The 19726-nt window shown below is 40.7% G+C and overlaps 8 protein-coding genes across 8 annotated transcripts; 4 read left to right on the forward strand and 4 right to left on the reverse strand. All coding sequences in view use genetic code 12, as the record gives it.

Moving 5' to 3' along the window:
* Positions 1-20: 20 nt before the first annotated feature.
* Positions 21-2597, reverse strand: SPAPADRAFT_48691 (uncharacterized protein; the record flags this gene model as incomplete). Its single annotated transcript, XM_007373073.1, has 1 exon — positions 21-2597. The coding sequence occupies one exon, from the start codon at positions 2595-2597 to the stop codon at positions 21-23; it is 2577 nt and encodes an 858-aa protein (XP_007373135.1).
* Positions 2598-2947: 350 nt separating this feature from the next.
* Positions 2948-3553, reverse strand: SPAPADRAFT_58922 (uncharacterized protein; the record flags this gene model as incomplete). The annotated part of the gene is made up of 1 exon (XM_007373074.1): positions 2948-3553. The coding sequence occupies one exon, from the start codon at positions 3433-3435 to the stop codon at positions 3010-3012; it is 426 nt and encodes a 141-aa protein (XP_007373136.1).
* Positions 3554-3633: 80 nt separating this feature from the next.
* Positions 3634-5658, forward strand: SPAPADRAFT_58923 (DNA-directed RNA polymerase II core subunit; the record flags this gene model as incomplete). The annotated part of the gene is made up of 1 exon (XM_007373075.1): positions 3634-5658. One exon carries the CDS (start codon positions 3662-3664, stop codon positions 4568-4570), a length of 909 nt encoding a protein of 302 aa, XP_007373137.1.
* SPAPADRAFT_130719 (1-(5-phosphoribosyl)-5- ((5-phosphoribosylamino)methylideneamino)imidazole-4-carboxamide isomerase) lies at positions 4645-5472 on the reverse strand (the record flags this gene model as incomplete). Its single annotated transcript, XM_007373076.1, has 1 exon — positions 4645-5472. One exon carries the CDS (start codon positions 5470-5472, stop codon positions 4645-4647), a length of 828 nt encoding a protein of 275 aa, XP_007373138.1.
* Positions 5659-5791: 133 nt separating the features above from the next.
* On the forward strand, positions 5792-6831 carry SPAPADRAFT_58924 (uncharacterized protein; the record flags this gene model as incomplete). The annotated part of the gene is made up of 1 exon (XM_007373077.1): positions 5792-6831. A coding segment is annotated over one exon (853 nt), but the record flags the coding sequence as incomplete, so codon positions are not given.
* A 30-nt stretch (positions 6832-6861) lies between these two features.
* BRN1 (condensin subunit) lies at positions 6862-8925 on the reverse strand (the record flags this gene model as incomplete). Its single annotated transcript, XM_007373078.1, has 1 exon — positions 6862-8925. One exon carries the CDS (start codon positions 8923-8925, stop codon positions 6862-6864), a length of 2064 nt encoding a protein of 687 aa, XP_007373140.1.
* A 903-nt stretch (positions 8926-9828) lies between these two features.
* On the forward strand, positions 9829-13399 carry YME1 (i-AAA protease; the record flags this gene model as incomplete). Its single annotated transcript, XM_007373079.1, has 1 exon — positions 9829-13399. One exon carries the CDS (start codon positions 9843-9845, stop codon positions 11865-11867), a length of 2025 nt encoding a protein of 674 aa, XP_007373141.1.
* Positions 13400-14714: 1315 nt separating this feature from the next.
* PHO4 (phosphate-sensing transcription factor) lies at positions 14715-16436 on the forward strand (the record flags this gene model as incomplete). Its single annotated transcript, XM_007373080.1, has 1 exon — positions 14715-16436. One exon carries the CDS (start codon positions 14759-14761, stop codon positions 16283-16285), a length of 1527 nt encoding a protein of 508 aa, XP_007373142.1.
* Between the last annotated feature and the right edge of the window lie 3290 nt (positions 16437-19726).

Raw genomic sequence — 19726 nt, forward strand, 5'->3', positions numbered from 1 at the left:
AAAGGAGGGAGGGAAGGGGACTAACTGCCTCGCTTGGTACCAAATAACTTTCTCAATTTACCAAACTTTTTCTTTTCTTTGGCAGCAGCAGCAGCAGCAGGGGCAACTTCCACGTCCCTGACATCCTGGAGCACGGTGACGGGAGGTTGTAAATGTTCATCATCAGAATCATTGAATCGAGAAGAAAAGAAGTTCCCTGCGTGTCTCACAGGTCCATCTTCATCATCCGAGTCTACGAAGCGTGACTTGAATTTTCGTCTTCGGTTGCCAGAATCACTGGTTGGCGTAGTATCAACTGAGGAATCCAATGGTTTCGACCCATGTGATTGAGTCGCGCTAGGTGCCATAGGATCACGCAATGTCATCCGGGTGTTTCTGTTCAGAATAGCCTTCTCCTTGTTCTGAGTCTTGGTTGCTTCCTGGGCAGTTGGCTTGAACACTGACTTCGGTCTAGCTTGAGCCTTGGCGTATAATTCCTGAGCCCGGGCCTTGGATGGTGATGTATACCCTGGGGCAGTTGTGGGATGGGGTGGTATTGGTTGGACGATGGTGTGTCCGGCATTCAGGACTGGTGTATGTCTGAATTGTCTTGAGGCCATGCCTTGTGGTTCCATAGGCATTGAGTTTGGTCTAAGAGTTCTGATTTGGTGGGCTGGTGGTGGTGGTGATTTGCGCAAGGATTGTTGAGAGAGTTGGGTTGGTTGTGGTTGCGAATTCCTCAACGATTGATGCGAGAGACGTTTCTGTGGTGGCACTTGTGATTTCTGGTTATGGAACTGTGGGTATGCCGAGGCTCCATTTAGATCACTATGGGAAAGTTTTGAGTTCATCCGGGTGTTTTCGGCCGTTGTGAGGGAAAGGTAGGCTTGTTGAGCTGGGTTCGGTTTAACAATGGATTTAGGCTTGGCTGCTGGAGGAGGAGCTGAAGTTTGTGGTTGGGCAAGAACTTGGGCAAGTCCTTGAGATGGGAGTGATGAAGTAGAGTTCTTCATTGCCGACTTTATTGGTTTTCTTACGGGTGACTCGTTGGAATAGACCGAAGATTTGGAACTGGCGTTGTCATGATGAGGTGGTGCAATCAAATCACGAGGTTCGACATGGTTATCGTTATTAGGCTCATGTGGAGCTTGTTCATCCTGGAGGTAGTTTTCTGGAGCAGGCATTTCTATGGTGGGTGGTGCTTCTTCCTCTTTTGTTTTACTGTCTTGACTTGCAATAGCTAATAACTCATTGGACCTGAAATTACCATATTGACTAATTATTCCAAGCTCATTAACGCCTGGATCCAAACTTGGGAAATTGTTGGAATCAGCAGACTCGGATATAACCACTGGTGGAGGAACAGGTGTTTCTTGGTGAACAGCTTGTGTTTCTTCGTCATGTTCACTTAATGTATCGACAGCAGATAATTCCGGTTTCTCAATAATAAGGGCATGCTCGGTATTTTCAACAACAGAAGAGTGATCAAGAACATCACCGTTAGTTTCTTGTTCGGGATGTTCAAGAACTTCACCATTAGTTTCTTCTTCTTCGGCATGTTGGATGATAGTGGTTGATTCTTCTACATTGTCCATGCTGATTTCTTTTTCGATTGCTTTATTCAATGATTGTTCTTCTTGGACACGCTTAGCTTTCAAGCTTTCATATTCCTGCTTCTTGATTTCTAATTCATGAGCCAACTTCTTTTCTTCATCAATTTGCTTCTGCAACAAGTCCAACTTTCGTTGTTGTTCAATCATCTCGTCGGACTTACCCAACTTATCTTCGAGATCAACAACTTCTGTCATAGATTCCAAGTTGGTTGGTGGAGTAATTGCCGAGACCGATCGCTTCGGTGCTACTTTTCTTGCAGTAGTAACGTTACTCAATGAAGAAGACCGAGGAATTGGTTTCACGTGCTTCGATACGTTACGAAGAGAACTGGATCTACTGAATCCAGAACCACGCATAGAATTACAACGGGCTACTTCCTTATCATAGGTTTCTTGGGGAACTTCGACAATCTTGATACCATTTGGAGTAGGAATATACTTTTTCACCATCTTGGGTGTTACATTTGCAGTGGTGGTGGTGGAAGAGGTCTTTTTAGGAACTGCTGCGCCCTTTGCTGGCTTATGTTCCAATTTCAAATCCTTCAAGTTTTGTTGATTCTTCAAATACACTCTCGTAGACTCGTCGGTGATATTGTCGATGTATGAATCAGTAAAACTGTCATCTATATCGTGAACTTTGGTAGGACTGTATGCGCTTGAATTAGTCACGGTTGAACCCGATGAAAATCTTCTGAATGGGTGAGGAGTGTGTGGCGGTTGTTGTGGTTGCTGCGACTGGCTCAGTTGCATTGACCCTATGCTTGCTCTCGAGCCTCGTTTGAACAAACTTCCTCCATACGTCTTTGTAGGAGGGGCGGTTGCTGACTGGGTAGATTTGGGGGTAGGTTTCTGGGTAATTGGCTTTACTGCGGTTGTTTTGAGGGAATTCCCGATGGTCAAGGCGGCAGCCACGGCACTGGAATTGGGTTGGTTGTTGGCAGGAGCCGGTTGATTGACTCCGGTGTATGCTGTGGTGTGGGTGCTCCGAGTCTTTCTTCGAAACATGGTGATACAGTAGAGTCAATTGAAGATGAAGAGCAATGGGCAAAAGGGTATTGATTGCTCTTTGTTTCCCTAAAATTTCAGTTTATTGTTTTGTGTTGACTGCTGCGCAATTGTGAACCCCTTCGTGAATGAATGAAATTAAAAATAAAAGTCACGTGGTTTGTCTATTTTGGATGACGAGGTACAACACATGGTGTAAGTAGGTTCTACTGGCTAATGATTGCGATCTAGCGTGTGGCTAGTGTGTTGTCACGGTTGGACAGCAGTATACACTGCTTGATTGATACGGATACGGTCAATTAAAATTGGTTGCTCGTCCCATTGCACTATTTCATTCGCGCCTTGCTGTTGTAGCATTCATTATCCTAATGTGTGTATTATATATATATTCTATTTACAAATTATCCATCTCTCACGACCTTTTAACAACCAGTACTCTGCCAGCACCCAATCTGTTCAACCCTATAAGTCGACTAACCCAACCACCAACTTCTTGACCATTCTTTACAACCAACCGTAAAACTGGTCTTATACTCAACAAGGCATAACTCAACAAGAACCCTTGCAACAACGGCATGATAATTTGGTCCTTGATAACAGCATACACAACTATCCCTGTCGATATAGGTAATGGTTGGAGTTGTTGCTGTTCCTGGACGTCTAAATTATGGTTCATCAATTGTAATTCTGCATCGGTGAGTACCGGTGCGTTATGTTTGCGCTTTAGTTTGTTTGGAGAAACTGGGGGTGGTGCTTGCACATCACCAGCATATTTGTGGAGCTGCTTTAAAAACGATTGTTCAAACCGCAAGTCAGGGATAGCAATGTGTGGAGGCATACTGGTAACCACCTATAAAAGTGTAGTAGAAACCCGCAGGCAAAAACATTCTCCATTTGTTTTGGTCTAACTTGTAAAATACCCCAACATGCAAACACATCTAACATGTAAAGTTGTATTTACAGTTTTCACCTGAACGAAAAAAAGTTTGAAAATTGATCAGCACATACAAAAGTTATTTACAACCAACTTAACCACAACTAACAAAACTATACATACCTACACAATGAACATGGATATCGACACTAGTGGACCCTCGGTGACTATCCGAGAAGCCGAGAGAGACCATGTGAACTTCATTCTCAAAAATGTCAGTCTTGCCCTGGCAAACTCTATCCGACGCACCATGCTTGCCGAAGTGCCAACCCTTGCCATCGACTTGGTGGAAATAGACGTCAACACCAGTGTGTTGGCCGATGAATTCATCGCCCATAGACTCGGATTGATTCCGCTTGTCAGTGAGGGCATTGAAAACTTGACATATTCCAGAGACTGCACCTGTGATAACTACTGTAGCAAATGTTCTGTCCGATTAGAACTTACTGCCAAGTGTGATAGTGACTCCACCATGAGTGTATATGCATCCGATTTGGCTAAATTCCATAACGGGTCCAGATTGGGTGACCCGGTCATTAGAGATGCCCAAGGAAGAGGCTCGCTCATCTGTAAATTAAGAAAACATCAAGAGCTTAGAATTGTGTGTATTGCCAAAAAGGGGATTGCTAAAGAACACGCCAAATGGTCGCCTTGTGCTGCAGTGGGGTTTGAATATGATCCATGGAATAAATTAAAGCATACAGATTACTGGTATGAAATTGACGCCGACAAGGAATGGCCCAAGCTGGAAAACTGTGAATGGGAAGAAATGCCCGATCCAGAAGCTCCATTTGATTATACTGCCAAGCCAACTAATTTCTATTTCGATGTGGAAACCGTGGGTAACTTGCCTCCTAATGAAGTAGTGGTTAGGCTGATTGAAACTTTGCAAAGAAAATTGGCCGATATCGCTATCGAATTGAATAAAGAGAGCGTGGAAGCCAGTAATGCTAATGCAGGTGGGTTTACTACTTACGGAAGAGATTATGATGGTGATTCTCCCATGGGTAGAACTCCATACGGGGAATGGGGACAGTAGTTATTAGTCATATTGCATTTGTAGACACAGTCTTTGTATAATTTTAATGTGTATTATTAGTGTTGAAACTATTTCTATGTAGCACTCTGATTCTTGTTCCATGCAACGACATCATCAAACTTTACAAGCTTGCCCCCAAAGATGTCCAATGCACTACCATAAGTCAAATCAACTTTACCTCCACTCAATTGTTTAACTACGTCTAAATCTTGGGCCAGCTTTGCACCACCAGCATATACGATTTTCCCTTCGAATCCACTGGGACACCATTGACCTAGTTTCTCAACCAATGTCTCGTCAATACCTTGACAGAGTCCTTCTACATCGGCAGCATGTATGAGAAACTCGTCGCAATATTCCCCTACTTCACTCAAGAATGTCTCTGATAATACACTAGTGGTGAGTGTCTGCCATTTATTCATAGCCACTACCCATTGTGATTCACCTTGGTTCACTACCGTACGGCAACTCAAGTCAACAATCAAATTTTCTTTGCCCACTTTTTCGCTCACCTTCTTCAACTTGTCCCAATCAAAAGCCATATCTTCGCCAACTTTACTAAATAAATAACTAGTGACAATGACATGGGAAGCACCTTTGTCCAACCATTCCAGTGCATTGTCGTAGTTTATCCCACCACCAACTTGCAACCCACCAGGCCAGGTCTTTAATGCGAGTTCCGCAGCTTCGTCATTGGCAGGATTTGATCCTAGCTTTATAACGTGACATCCAGTGACGTTGTGATCGTGGTAGAGACCAGCATAGTGAGATGAAGGAAACGACAGGACAAAGTTTGTTGTGGTAGAGTTTGTATGGGTGGTGTCGTCCTGTGTGAGTGTTCCTCCGACGATTTGCTTGACTTGACCGGAATGAATGTCTATGCAGCCTCTGAATTTTGTCATGTTTCTGAATTGGAGAGAGAGGTGAGTCAATTGTTTGGACGACGTTTTTGATATCGCGATTTTTCAGAGTCAAGTAGTCGCTGCTATCAGTGCGAATTGTCTTGTGAATAATACCACAATTTCCACTACAAGATTCAAGTGTATAGTTATAGCTATGTAAGTTTAAAGTTCAAGATCGTTTGTCTCTTTGCTAACAGTTCATTTATCAAGCTTAATTGGGCGTCTTCTGGTGACATAATGTTCTTCTACGCTACTAAGAAACTACTGACTAACATAAAATGAGTTAAAATGCAGGATCAAAAAAAAAATATGTCGATGCTCATCAGACTCCTCTCTTTATCTTAAACAACATGAGTGACGACGACTATAGACGAGCCCTTGAAATACAACGACGCAATTTCGAGGCCCAGTTCGGCTCCATTGAAGAACTTGGTTTTGAAGACAAATCAAAATCCGTGCATGCGTCATCTTCTGACGACAATTCAAGTGGCATCGAAAGTGAGAATGAAAGTGGCAGTGATGAAGAACAATACAACTTTAAAGGATTTGAAAGTTCTGGAGAGTCAGACAGTCCTGATTTTGAACTGGAAGAAGAAGATGATGATGAAGAAGAAGAAGAAGCCCCAAAAGTCATAAAGCTTAATGCTACCATCGCCAAACCAACAATCATCTCCAAACAAGACAGAAAACTCCTCAAGTCCGGCCGAGCACCAACATTACAAGAACTCGAACTCAAGTCCCAACAAGCGTCCAAGCAAACAAAAGCACAAATTAAAGAAGATTCTGAAAATCTTGAAAACGATTTGAAACTTCAACGACTCCTTCAAGAATCTCATATCCTCACCCACTCCCTCGAACATTCCGGGGCTGAACTCACTCTAGAAACTATAGACTATGAAGATCCCACTGGGAAAGCCCGACGCCGAATTCTCGACTCTCGTATGCGTCAACTTGCAGCCACCAACTCGAACGAGAATCGGAAATTGGAAAGCATGCCTATGTCCATGCGTAAAGGGATGATTGCTAGCCGAGACAAGAAGATCAAGAAATTCGAGGCAGATGCGCGTGATGCCGGTATCGTGTTGAGTAAGGTGCGTAAGGGACAAGTTAGAGATTTGAATGCCGGTAAAGGGTCAACTTTGACCAGTGATCGATTAGGATCGGGTGTTAATAAGAAAAAACATCATAGAGATCGTGGGTTGAAGATCCATGGTGTAGGAAGACTGACTAGAAACGGGCTTGTTCTTAGTCAAGGGGAGATCGATAAGATTAACAATAAAGGGAAGAAGTTTAGCAAAAAGAAAAAGATGAATAGTCGATAGAATTAAAAATAAAATAAAAAGCACTTGTACATTTTCTATAAACACCAGGTATACAAATTAAGTTTTTTTAGAATGCCTCAATCGTGCCTTGTTCGGACGCCATTTGATTTCCTTTGATCTCTAAATCATTCCCACCTTCTATCGATTGAATTTCCAATCCATGTTCATTAGCCAAATGTAAAAGACAGATAAAACAAAAACTGGTAGATATATCCTTAGCCTGTTCCGGTTTATACATGGTGGAAATTTTACTCACAATTTGACCAAACTTGACAGGCTTGACTTCTTCAGTGGTGGCATCTTCACTTTCTTGAGGTTCTTCTGTTATCACATCTGTTTCCTGTTTAATAGCTCCCCACATATTATCCTTCAACAAACGAACATTAACCCGCTTAGCCACCCGTGAAAAACTGACATATTCACCACTTCTCTTTCCCATAATTCCCTGGTCAGTGGTTTTCTCCTCCACTTTAGTTGATTCCAAGGCGTCATTGAAATCAATTCCACCAAAGTCATTCTCAATAAACCCGTCATCGTCAGCCAATTCAGCTTCTCGGAACGACTTTTCTAATCGTTCACGTTCCTCTTGCTCTTTATACGCATCACCAAAGAATTGGGCGTCTGTGAGTGTAGCTTGTGGCTTAACTGAGTATGTTGATATTGTGAATTGCTTCGTGAATAACGTGATCAAGCGAGATGAAGTGTATCGTATATCATCAGGTAATTTATTAAGCCCGGAGTTTTCCTTCTTCACAAGAGTCAGAGGGTTTCTGGGTGCTTCAAAAAGGGTGTCTTCATCAACATCATCGCCAAAGAAATCAACCACAACGGCATCGTGCTTCTTCTTTTCATGAGTTGTTTGTTGAGTATCGGCTTTAGGCTTTGATTCTTGATCAATGTTGTTGGCACGCTTGAAAGCAGTCACTTTCCAATGTTCGGGTCCTCGCCAATTGTGTCTCATTCGATCATCGAAATACGCCATTAAGTCGCGATCTAGCACTTCTTCCTGTTGTTTCTCGTATCGAGGTTCTTCTTCAAATAATCGCGGTAGGAGAGTTTGAGTGAGATTGTATGGGTCCGTGGTATTATTGGCTTGTGCAGGAGTTTCGACTTCAGGTGGTGGCCCAAGATCTCCGTCATCTGCGTTGAAATCATTCATGTCGTCATCAAAGAAATCGTATTCGTTAGATTCAGCAGGAGTAGGGTAATGATTTGTTTCGTTGTTCTTGCTGCTCAAATCGGTCAATATGGTTTTAGCCAGTTCAACGTCTTCCAATGCTGATTGGAATTCAGCAAGGGATGGAACCAAGGTAAGATCGTCCAATCCAGAATCACGTAGGACGATTTTGGAAAGAGACTTCATATCAATATCATCATTGACTATGGTTTCCACTTGTTCAGTTGTTTCTGCATCTGGGTTTGTAGTTGCATCAAACACAACTCTCCCGTTATTATCGATATTTAACGAGTTTAACAATAAACTTTTGGCTCCACCTTCATCAAACTCTGCAAGGGCTTTTTTGAATAACGGATCAATGGCCAATTCCTGTTCAAGTTTCTTTATCTTGATGGTGTCAAAATCGACCAAAGTAGATTCAACTATCCTGTTCATTTTCCTCTTCTTTTTGGGTTCTTCGTCGCCTTCGCCGTCCTCTCCTTCTTCTCCTTCACCTTCGGCATCTTCTTCAGTTTCACTTTGTTCTTCGTGCTCCTTCTTCTTGGCTAATCCACTCAATAACTTCCCGGTCTCACTAGCAGCACTCTCGACACGACTACTGTAGATTTTAACACAACCATCCAAGGTAGCACTGGCTCGTTGGAAATTGATATTTTCACCATCTTTAATAACATTCAAATCAGCAAAATAGTCAATCAAGCCGAAGTTCCAACTGTTCTTGACAGTAATCTTATTATCGGTAGCCATCTTGATCCATTCTTCGAAATTGGATAAGATTGTGTGTTTATTCTGATGGAAGTGAATCGGATCATCAATTAGTCCACTAGAATCCGAAAGAATCCGCGTCAGGAGAATTCTGTTTGTAGTAGAAACATTGCGCTGTTGCTGTGGAGTCGATGACGAAGGTCTACGAGCTCCGGAGGCTCCTCTTCGCTTAGGTAGTGTAGATGACATTGGATGGCTGGCCTCACCTGTCTAGAAAGAGGACTTCTGGCCTTTGTTTTGATTTGGAGCGTGTTGCCTTTTTTTGGGGGGGGCAGGTAGAATTTTCTGAGCCGCATGTCATGGGGATGATGATGTTGTTGAATTGAGGTTGGACACGACTTTTCTTCTGGCTGCAGCCTAAACGTTGGGCTATTCGAGATTAGGTCTGCACAAAATTAAAATCAGCTGCTAGTAGGAGGTATGAAGCTTGGCATGGAAGACGTTTCTCGCTCAAGTTGGAGCAAAATAGGTTTTTGAAATGAGTTTTGGAACTTAAACTTATATTGCCTATGTACAGAGTCAGCCCAGCCCAGTCATGCCCAGCCACTGCCCGGGGTTTACGCGGGATTTGCAATTTCACGACAAAAATAAGGTTGCAAATTAAAAGTGGCGACTGGCAAGTTTTACCTACATTGTATATTTAAAACTAAGTAAACTTGGGTATTTCTTAAACATGTCTTGTCGCAGTATATTGTTTTGTGTATTTATTCTCTCGGTTAACGAAAAGGTTTTCATTTGAGTCATTTTAATGTACCACATTTGGTACGAATTGTGTGCGAAATCTGGAAGAAACTTCAAACATCATTTTTGACCAACCTCTTCAGGATCACCCTATCTATCGAATCTAGTATTTGTTTGACTCGCTACATTCCTGGTACAAACACACAACATATATCAACTGTAGTTTCATGGATTGCCTATCGTGTGCGGATCGGGGTAAAATCTGATGGCGTAGTTACCGCCCCCCGAAAAACAAATTGAGCATCCGCACGACCACAGAATGTTCCCGAAAAACTTTGATGATCGAATGGTATCCACTTTTAAATTGGCAACTGATTACTTTACAGATCAAGTTGGACAGGTATATAAAATACATCACACAAACCATGTTGACACGATCACTAATAGGTATAAGTCGTGTCGGTGTCTATAGACGCCCAATCACACCAGTGATGGCACGGGTCTGGCCTATGATGCGTACCATTCAAGCCAAACGTCTTGCCTCCAACTCCATCGTCACCCTTCTCCAATCACAAGAGCAAATCGCCAACACAGATTTAACTAATACCATGGCCCAGGCTGAATTCTACAGACTGCTTCTCTCCAACAACTACCCCCACATTGTCGTTCAAAGGTACGAGACCCCCGGTATTGCTGCTAGTGCTGAATGTACTCGTCTTTACATTGATGCCTTGAACAAGATTGGGAAAAAGGGCAAGGCTGAACAAGTATCTCGAGCATTAAATGATCAGTTGGGTTCATCTGGAGTCGTAGCTAATAATGCCACTGCTGGGGGCACTCCATTACCCCATGGGTTTGGATCTAGATATGAACCAGTCCATGTGATTGTAAGTGAATCACTCTTGACTATATTGAGTAGATGGCTTAAATGGTTAATCCCAGTGGCATTAATAACTTATGGTGCCACAAATGCATTTAATTACCTTGTTGAAAACAATACCATGTTCAGAAACACCGAAGTTCCAGATAAACTGGTGGATGTGTCTCAATCCACCGTGAGATTCAAAGATGTTCAAGGATGTGACGAAGCCAGAGCTGAACTTGAAGAAATTGTCGACTTTTTGAAGGATCCTTCCAAGTTTACCGGATTGGGTGGGAAATTACCCAAGGGTGTTTTACTTACTGGTCCTCCAGGTACAGGTAAGACTTTACTTGCAAGAGCCACTGCTGGTGAAGCGGGAGTTCCCTTCTTTTTCATGTCCGGGTCAGAATTCGACGAGCTTTACGTTGGGGTAGGTGCCAAAAGAATAAGAGAGCTTTTCACTCAAGCCCGTGAAAAGTCACCCGCAATTATATTTATTGATGAACTTGATGCCATTGGAGGTAAGCGTAACCCCAAAGACCAGGCATATGCTAAACAAACATTGAACCAGTTGCTTGTTGAATTAGACGGGTTTTCCCAAACTGAAGGTATCATTATCATTGGAGCCACTAATTTCCCAGAATCTCTTGACAAAGCATTGACCCGTCCCGGTAGATTCGATAAAGAAGTTGTAGTTGAGCTCCCAGATGTCCGTGGTAGAATTGCCATTTTGAAGCACCACATGGAAAACGTCGAGACTGCCGATGATGTTGATCCCTCCATCATTGCTCGTGGTACACCTGGTCTCTCCGGGGCTGAATTGATGAATTTAGTCAATCAAGCCGCAGTCCATGCCTCACAATTGTCTGCTCCTGCCGTTGACATGAACCATTTCGAATGGGCCAAGGATAAGATCCTTATGGGTGCCGCCAAGAAAAAGATGGTCATCACCGAGGACTCCCGTATTAATACCGCCTACCATGAAGCGGGCCATGCCATTATGGCAATGTACTCCCCAGGAGCTACTCCTTTATATAAAGCCACCATTCTTCCTCGTGGTCGTGCTCTTGGTATCACATTCCAATTACCGGAAATGGATAAGGTCGACATGTCTAAACGTGAATGTCTCGCCCGATTAGATGTCTGTATGGGTGGTAAGATTGCTGAAGAGATGATTAACGGTAAGGAAAATGTCACTTCAGGATGTGCCTCCGATTTGGCCAATGCTACTAATGTTGCACGCGCTATGGTTACCAGCTATGGTATGAGTGAGAAGATTGGACCAGTGCAATTGTCGGAAAACTGGGAAAGTTGGTCCCCTGATATTCGTAACATGGCCGACACCGAAGTCAGAGATTTCTTGATCTCTAGTGAAAATAGAGCTAGAGATGTGTTGACTAAGAAGAAACTCGAGTTGAAGAGATTGGCTGAGGGATTGTTAGAGTATGAGACCTTGACTAGGGAAGAAATGGAGAAGATTGTCAAAGGCGAGCCAATCAACAAGGAGAAGACAATGAGCAATACTGTTATTAAGAGCAAGGCAGATATAAAGGGATTGAGCATACCGAATGCAGCCAGAGATGCCTAGTGTAATTTAATTTTATAAAGATGCACACTGTTTATAGCTTTGTATGATTATACATGAAATACCAAAGTAACTCTGGCGATTTACCCGCTGTGTGTAACCATCCTTCTAGTGCATGGCAAATTCATTATATTAGAGTTCGTGCATCCTGGACTTGTATGTTCAATTCCACTTTAAGCTGATTGCCTCGATGACTCGAAATTTCATTTCAAAGATGTGCAATTGTTGGAACCAGTTTGGTAAGAAAATCAAAACACAACTATCGGATTATCTTAGTTATTAATACTTATTCAAAACTGATAAAGAGTTGAAACTTATATCACGCTAGTCACCGAATCCAGTTGATACATCTAAAAAAAAAGGTATTGAATAGACAATACAGCGTAAAAGAAATTCAATCTTGATTTGGTGATAGTAGTAGGTAGCAACTGAATTACGGGATGCATAATCCCGAAAAGAATTTCATTTTGCAACCAAAAACAAGTGCTCGTAACCAAATAAAGCTCTAAAAATCGAACCGGTTTCATTCTAGATTTAGAGGTGCCGATATTGTGATTGATAGGATATGATTGGCTAATTCCCACTTTTCAGAATTCGTAAGTTGCTAATTAATAGCAATCAATATGGTGATGTGATCGACAGAAGTAGTTAAATGTCTAAACATCAACAAATACACTTTTGTCACTTTCATTGGACTTAAGCAACCTTAAACATTCGATGGTTGGAATGTTTATGATGTGGAGAATTTGGAAGTGCTCATTTTCAAGAGTACCTTTTGTCAATATGATAAGGAATCGTACAACGTGAATATGAATGTGTTTTCAAAGATTGCTAGCTTATACTATTCTAATCCCTTTTTTCTTTCTATTGTAGGAGTCGTGCTTGTCTTAAACTCCGTTCGATTATGTGTTTGACTTCGGAATCACCACATTTGGGGAGAAATTGTCCCCCCACCCCCCTTACAATAATAGCAATTTATAATTCCCCTGTAACAACGTCAATTAACTTAAGCGAATAGACGTCGTGTGGGCTTGTATAACAATGGGTGGGGTGGTTCGTTTCATATCGTGCAAGATTTCGGTTATACCTCGGTAAACCACTAAATTCATGTGAATGCTGAAAAAACCGTTCATCCGATTAGTCCACATAATAGCAATCTTTCGATACTGCGTAGGATCTTTATTGCACCATCAATCCATGGGGACTTCAAATCGAACCATCATCTTTCAAGGAAACTGCATCATGTCGTCAATTTGAAGTTTTGCATGGAAAAGCATGGTGTAATCTTCTGCACAAAAAATCCCCCATTGAATTTCCAAGCCCTTTCAGATGACTCTAGATGACTCAACTGCCTAATCATCCCCAAATTCCCCAAAGTTCAACATATAAGAGCACCACTCAACAAACTCTCGATGTTCACCAGTTGAACCTGTTAATATATTAACTACACACGACAGATACACGCAGTTCAGACGGTTATGAAACTGGTGGGGGGTGCTGCTTAGCAATGGTACCGACGTTAGCCGAATAGCACTAAAAGGACGCGATTTGATTAGTTAGAGGGTTGTATAAATGTAAACATGTACCCACGTGGATTCCGAACAGAGTACGAAAAAGTAAACTCACCTTGAATTGAAGCGCCTTGCGTTTTGGAAAAGAATAAGTGATTTTGTGAATTTTTACAGAGATGAGGTGAGATGTGACTGGGGGCTGGCTGTTTAAACCAATAGTTTCTACAATAGAAAACCAACACAAGGATAGTGGGATTAAACCTATGATTTGCTTGACCAGGCTAAACTAGGACTATTCGCTAATTGCAACGGTTTTTTTTTTTTTTCTTCCTCAAAATCAACAAAAAAATAAAATTAAATAATTGATCTGGCTTCTGTAACAGGAAGACAGCACCTTCCAAACTGGTGGTATTTGACCGATCTGAAAAGTTATCTCATTTAATGTAAGGATCCTATATGCTCGTGTATTTTCTCTTTTACGTTGTAGCAACCATATGCTTTACTAAGTTATAGTGGTTGCATTTATACTAGTTAAAATAATGACACGCACACTTGCCTAATTAGGAAATCCTATTGAATGTGCGGGTGGGTATTCCGCTTTGTGTTTCAATTTTGAATGATTTATTCATAACGCGAATACTAAACACGACTGCAAATAGAGATCATTCCACATTGTTGACGCAGATCTACCGCTTATACTGCGTCTGATCCCGACATTCACGTGATACAAAACAGACAATTTTTTACTGAAAAAGAAAAAGTTAACTATGGAACTGCAAAAATATTATGTAGCTCAGCAGGAAAAACAAAAAAAAATATGAATTGGTCCCACGTGGGTTCCTTAATAATTTTTTTTTTGTCTCTTTGTGTAAATGTCACACATTGAAACAAAAAAAAAAAGGATATAATGTCGGACTTACTTTGTCTTTGTCTTCAGAAGATTTTTATATAAAAACGATTTTCAAACATTCTGTAGAATTTTTTTCTGGTTTTCATTTTCTTTCTTTCTGACCAAGAACTAATTTGAGATTTTCGTTTAAAATTAATTTGGGTGTGCTGTGATTTATTTTTTTTAAGGTTACATTCCCAACCACAGACAGATTTGTACATAGTAAAGAAACAAGATAAAGAAAAACCACATCAACAGATCCTCGTTAACTATTGCATCCCACTGTGAACTACCATACACCAATCGTGCTCCCCCCTCCTCCCCTGTCCCCCACCTATCCTGCATTTTAGTATTTTCGATTTATCTTTTTTTTTTTCAATCACAAAACTAATAGAAAAAATATATAAACCTCGAGGGGATTATCGAAATTAAAAAAAAAAGATTTAATCATACAAAGCAAAGTAAGCAATCAAATAGAAAAAGTGATACATCTCATGGAACTGACTACTTGGGTATTATCACCTAATACAAACCAAACTACAGCTGGCAACACTCCTACACCTGGGAAATCACCGTATTATCCCCTGCAGGAGTATACCCCAACAGGAGGAGTTCAATCTAGCAATCCAGCCTCGGGCTCTGGTTCTAACTCCATGCAATTTGGACCACCATCTCAACAACCTACTCCACAAGCCATGCATCATGTGGCTACCCCACTGAACTTCACTGATAGTGAACAGATGTTCTTGCACCAATTTGAACAGAACTTGTATGAAGAGGCTCAGCAGCAAGGCCACCACCTATCAAATGGCGAATCTCCTAGAAACACCCCCGGTGCATATCCAGACAATATTCCACAAACACATCACCATCTGGGAAGCACACCGGGACATTCTCATCCTACTTCTATACCTATACCGCCACCGCAGTACGAGTTTGGCCTTGACCAAATGACATTTATCATCCCTGATGATATGTCATTTGACGATAACCACCATAGTAATCATATTCCACACCAAGGTTCCTCTTCTGCATACCCACCTCAACAACCACAACAGCCTACTCCTAGCATGATGCCAGCCAATAAGCGCGAAAGCGATAGCATGTTCTCGCCAGTATTGCCCGGTCAAAACGAAAGATCATACAATAACCAACATTACTTCCATCGACAAAACTCCTCAAATAAGATATTCACGCAATCGTCACAACCACAGCAACAACAGCATGTTAGACCAGATGCCGTCTTTACACCATTAGTGTCACCCGCCGGAACACCCTTGGAGAAACCATACCGGGCCCCAGTTCAAGTAACGTTCGAACCATTAACTTCTCCTGCACTTAATGCCCAGCCTTCATTCTCTACTACAAACTCAACTACTTCTACTGCGACGGCGGGCTCATCTACCACAGCAACATCTACCGGTACAACTGATAAGAGAAAGTACGAAGATTCAGGAAGTACCCTGACCTATAAAAGAAGAACTCCCCATGGTACTCCAATACTTGCTGCTAACAACAAATCGTCATATTCTCCACCAGCTTCAAAACCCCGTAATGGTATGTCTCTTCCTGAATCGGCCATCAAAGAAGAAACAAGCATGTTGCCGCCTGTAGGTGGTAAACCCATGCTCAATACCAATTCCTCATCCAACAGTCTCAACAATGGATCTGCTCCTTTAATGGGATTCACTATGGGAAGGCTAGCTGAAGAGCAAGGAAAGCCTCCGCAAACCACCCAACGTAGAACAAGTTCAATGTCAAGAAAGAGTTCCACCAGTTCTCTGGACTCCGCTCTGTCTTCCAAGAAAGAGAAACCTGCTACCAAGAAAGCCAGTCATAAGCTTGCTGAACAAGGAAGAAGAAATAGAATGAACATGGCAGTCCATGAATTAGGCAGCTTGATTCCTCAATCCTACCATGATGAGGTTTCCATTCCATCCAAGGCTACTACGGTTGAGTTGGCTTCCAAATACATAACGGCGTTGTTGAAGGAGCTCGAAGAGTTGAAGCAGAATAAATAGGGTTTGTGTAAATTAAACTTGCTTCTCCCCCACGTGTGTGGTAATTGCACATAATATATTATTAGTCATAATTGTATAGAGCATCAAAGGTTTATATAGTTCATTTCATTTCTACATTCCTCTTTAAAAATTAATTATAGATATGTGATTACCCAACCACCATTGAATTCAAGTAGTCCACCACACTTTCATTATGACACACGTGATTATATTGTACCGTCACAAGACCTTAATGCTCTTAGTTTCTTGGATCTAAGGCTATAGTTATATTATGTTAATTATTTCTGGTGATGAGTTGGCAGATTATTTTTGGCAGTATTTTCTAGTTTCCTGACCATGCAAGAAGTGTTGGAATTTAACTGCAAATGTTCAACTAACAATATATGAACCAATTGGTAAAAACCACCCTACAACTACATGCTCAATCAATAGAAGTCTTATATTTACTATTCTCCTTCTTGTCACTTTTTGATGATTAATGTATGTCGATATTGCCAATCGGAATTAGATTTGCAATGTGGTAGCTTTTTGCTGGCAGTGCAAGGAAATAGAAAGTGGATCACTAGCTCCGGCAAACAAAACAAAACAAAACAACCCTATTCTATGTGTCCTGTTGGTTACTAAATGCCCAGTAGATGCCATAATGAAAGTTAAGACAATTATTAAGATTTGATTACTTCTTATTGGTTGAAATATATCCTAAAAATGTGTATTATCTGATCTCAGAAAATCTTGCTCAATTATTGGACGAATGGCAAACAAAGTCGAATGAACAAATGTTGTTTCAAAATGTTTCCTTAGATTGATGATACTTATGCCTGCCGAAACATTTGATCTGTTTTAATGAGCCTGCATACTTGTAGGAGTGTGATATATACATTTTGATCATCATCTACACTCCCTGGATTGGCATGCAACACATTTATTCATCATATTGATTTAATTGATCCCAAATCATTCCCACTTCAAGGAATATATGGAACTTGATATCAGATTAAAGTACTTTGCTGATTGATGGGTTCTGAATTGGTTCGATTAAGTGGTCGGGGTATGAACCACGTGCTCATTATTAATTATACTTCACTACATTGATGTTGATTTAACTGATGTTTTAGCCCTATCCCCCCCTACCAAATATCTTATTTCTTTCTTTAACACTTTCCTTCTGCCATTCCCTACTAAATCATTCCATTTTGTCAATGAAGAGATAATTAATTCCATCGATCGGGAACTGTTAAATATGACAATAGTTTCGAACTTTAAGTCAAGATTTTAAAGATGCTTAAAGGTTGTGTTTAAGATTTACTTAGAATTACAAAGTGCAATGCATTTGTTTATGGTTCAAGGAAATGTTATCCATCTTACAGTCCAACATCACCTATAGTTATATCTAAAGCTTGAGATTAGATGAATTACATATAATTTTGGTTATAATTCAGATCACTTCATACTTGTTTCACGGCCAGTTCTAATATCTCATTAATAACTTCTTCAGCATTAGATTGATTTATTATACCTCATTCAGAGTATTTTAGCTTCTCTTTATCATGAGAACATAAGCAAACCCTCATGCTCTGCACCAATGTTCGATTGGCTTGATCTCCACATTATTGACCACCGCAATCGGGATTTCATCCTCTCCTATTCTAAATCGATAATGTAATATATCAAAGTAACTATTGACGACATTTCAAAGTCATTTCCACTCGTAATTCATATCGCGTAAAGCTTATTATTACTGCAAACTTCTCATGACCAAAACAAAAAAAAAAACATAGTGCATATGACAGTCATGTCGGGAAGTTACTATTATCGCGGACAAATATCCGACATATCCTACGACACCCCCTCAGAAGTTGGGTCATGTTTTCGATGACATAGGATCATTAACAAATTCACTGCAAAATATATCGCCCCACTTGATCAGGCAAGATATCCCGATTTGGGCGAGCTGGTGCAGACGGTCCAAACTTAACACAAAGCTATTGCCGCGAATGAGGCCATTGATTTCTTCTACATTTTAAAGAAAAAGGGTATATAGAGCTGGGTAAGTTTGTAGGGGAGGTTATCTAACAGTGTTTAAATTTGGGGGGGACTTCATCATTGGTGATGACCCATGCGCTGATGTGATTGGCTCTTTTCGTCACCTAATCTGCGCACATATTTTTTTAGCATGTAGTGGGTGATTTGATTGGATAGTTGGGAGTTGTAGACAGTGTTGATGGCTAGATAGTAGTTAATTTATTCGATTATGTATCTAATTAGGAATAATCTATCAATGGTCAACTGGACCTTTTTCTTCCTTTAATTTGTGGAGCTTCAGATGATCAACATAAGATTTTATATCTAAGCTCTGGGTATAAAGTCAGGAACTAATCAATCTCACAATGGTAGACAAAACAGCAATCTCGTTTGATAAAGATGTAAAAGGTCCATATCTTACAGCTTTGGGTTTATCAACTCTGGTTTGTGTTGGGAATTTGAAATTTTCAATTCTTTAGAAAGTCGTTCTTCGTCTTTATTGGTTTCATGGATTCTCATTTGACTAACCAGTCTTCTTTACTCTAATGGGATAGCTAAAAACATAACTATACCTTTGTCTTTTTATTTATTCCTAGAAAAGAATGATCCTAAGGTAATAGTCACCATGAAAGCACTCCAGCACATACTATGTGATCTGGTGTCTTTTCAGTTCAAGCTTAAGCGAATAAGTTCTAAATTTGGCACTAGAATGGACTTTAAAGGATATAGGTGGATTAAATACAGACACATAACCACCTTCTGTGGAAATTAACTAGGGTCAACTGATTTCTTGTGGTGACAGAATGGACAACATTTTAGAGCAGCAAAATTTTCAAAAGTTTGCTAGAATCAATATTGAATCCATTTCTGTTAGAACCTCTTTCTTAAGCAGAATTCACTGTAAATTGGGATAAGGCTTCAATAACTAGCTATTAGTAAGGGGAGTTCTAGTGTAGTCAATATCTGTGTACCCAATCACACGATTGTTCGATCTTGTGATGAGATCTACTTTCATTTATTCCTAGGTTGCTTCATCTTGATTTCTTTGACTAAATGTATTATAATAATAGTATGCTAGGTCAAGAGCTCTGGGAAACAGTTATGGAAGAACTGAAGAGTTCATATAATGCTTGTGTATGATTCTAATTTCCCCACGTGTAGATGCCGTGCATCAAGTTAATTAACGATTGTATGCATGTAAATGCCTTACAAATTCTTTAATATCTTCAGAAGTGACCTACACAAAGTTCGTAGAACACACACTTGTTGCCTCATGGTTTGGTTTCAGGGAAGATTAACAATGAGGTTTGTGTCATCATTACTTAAGCAAACAATAGAATCCTGCAAATGATAAATCAGTTACCGCGGGCAATACATGCTTTTAATTGTGTTGATTTCACCTTGGTTCTCCTGCGATTC

This window comes from Spathaspora passalidarum, assembly GCF_000223485.1.
Source record: "Spathaspora passalidarum NRRL Y-27907 unplaced genomic scaffold SPAPAscaffold_1, whole genome shotgun sequence".
NCBI classification, from domain to species: domain Eukaryota; kingdom Fungi; phylum Ascomycota; class Pichiomycetes; order Serinales; family Debaryomycetaceae; genus Spathaspora; species Spathaspora passalidarum.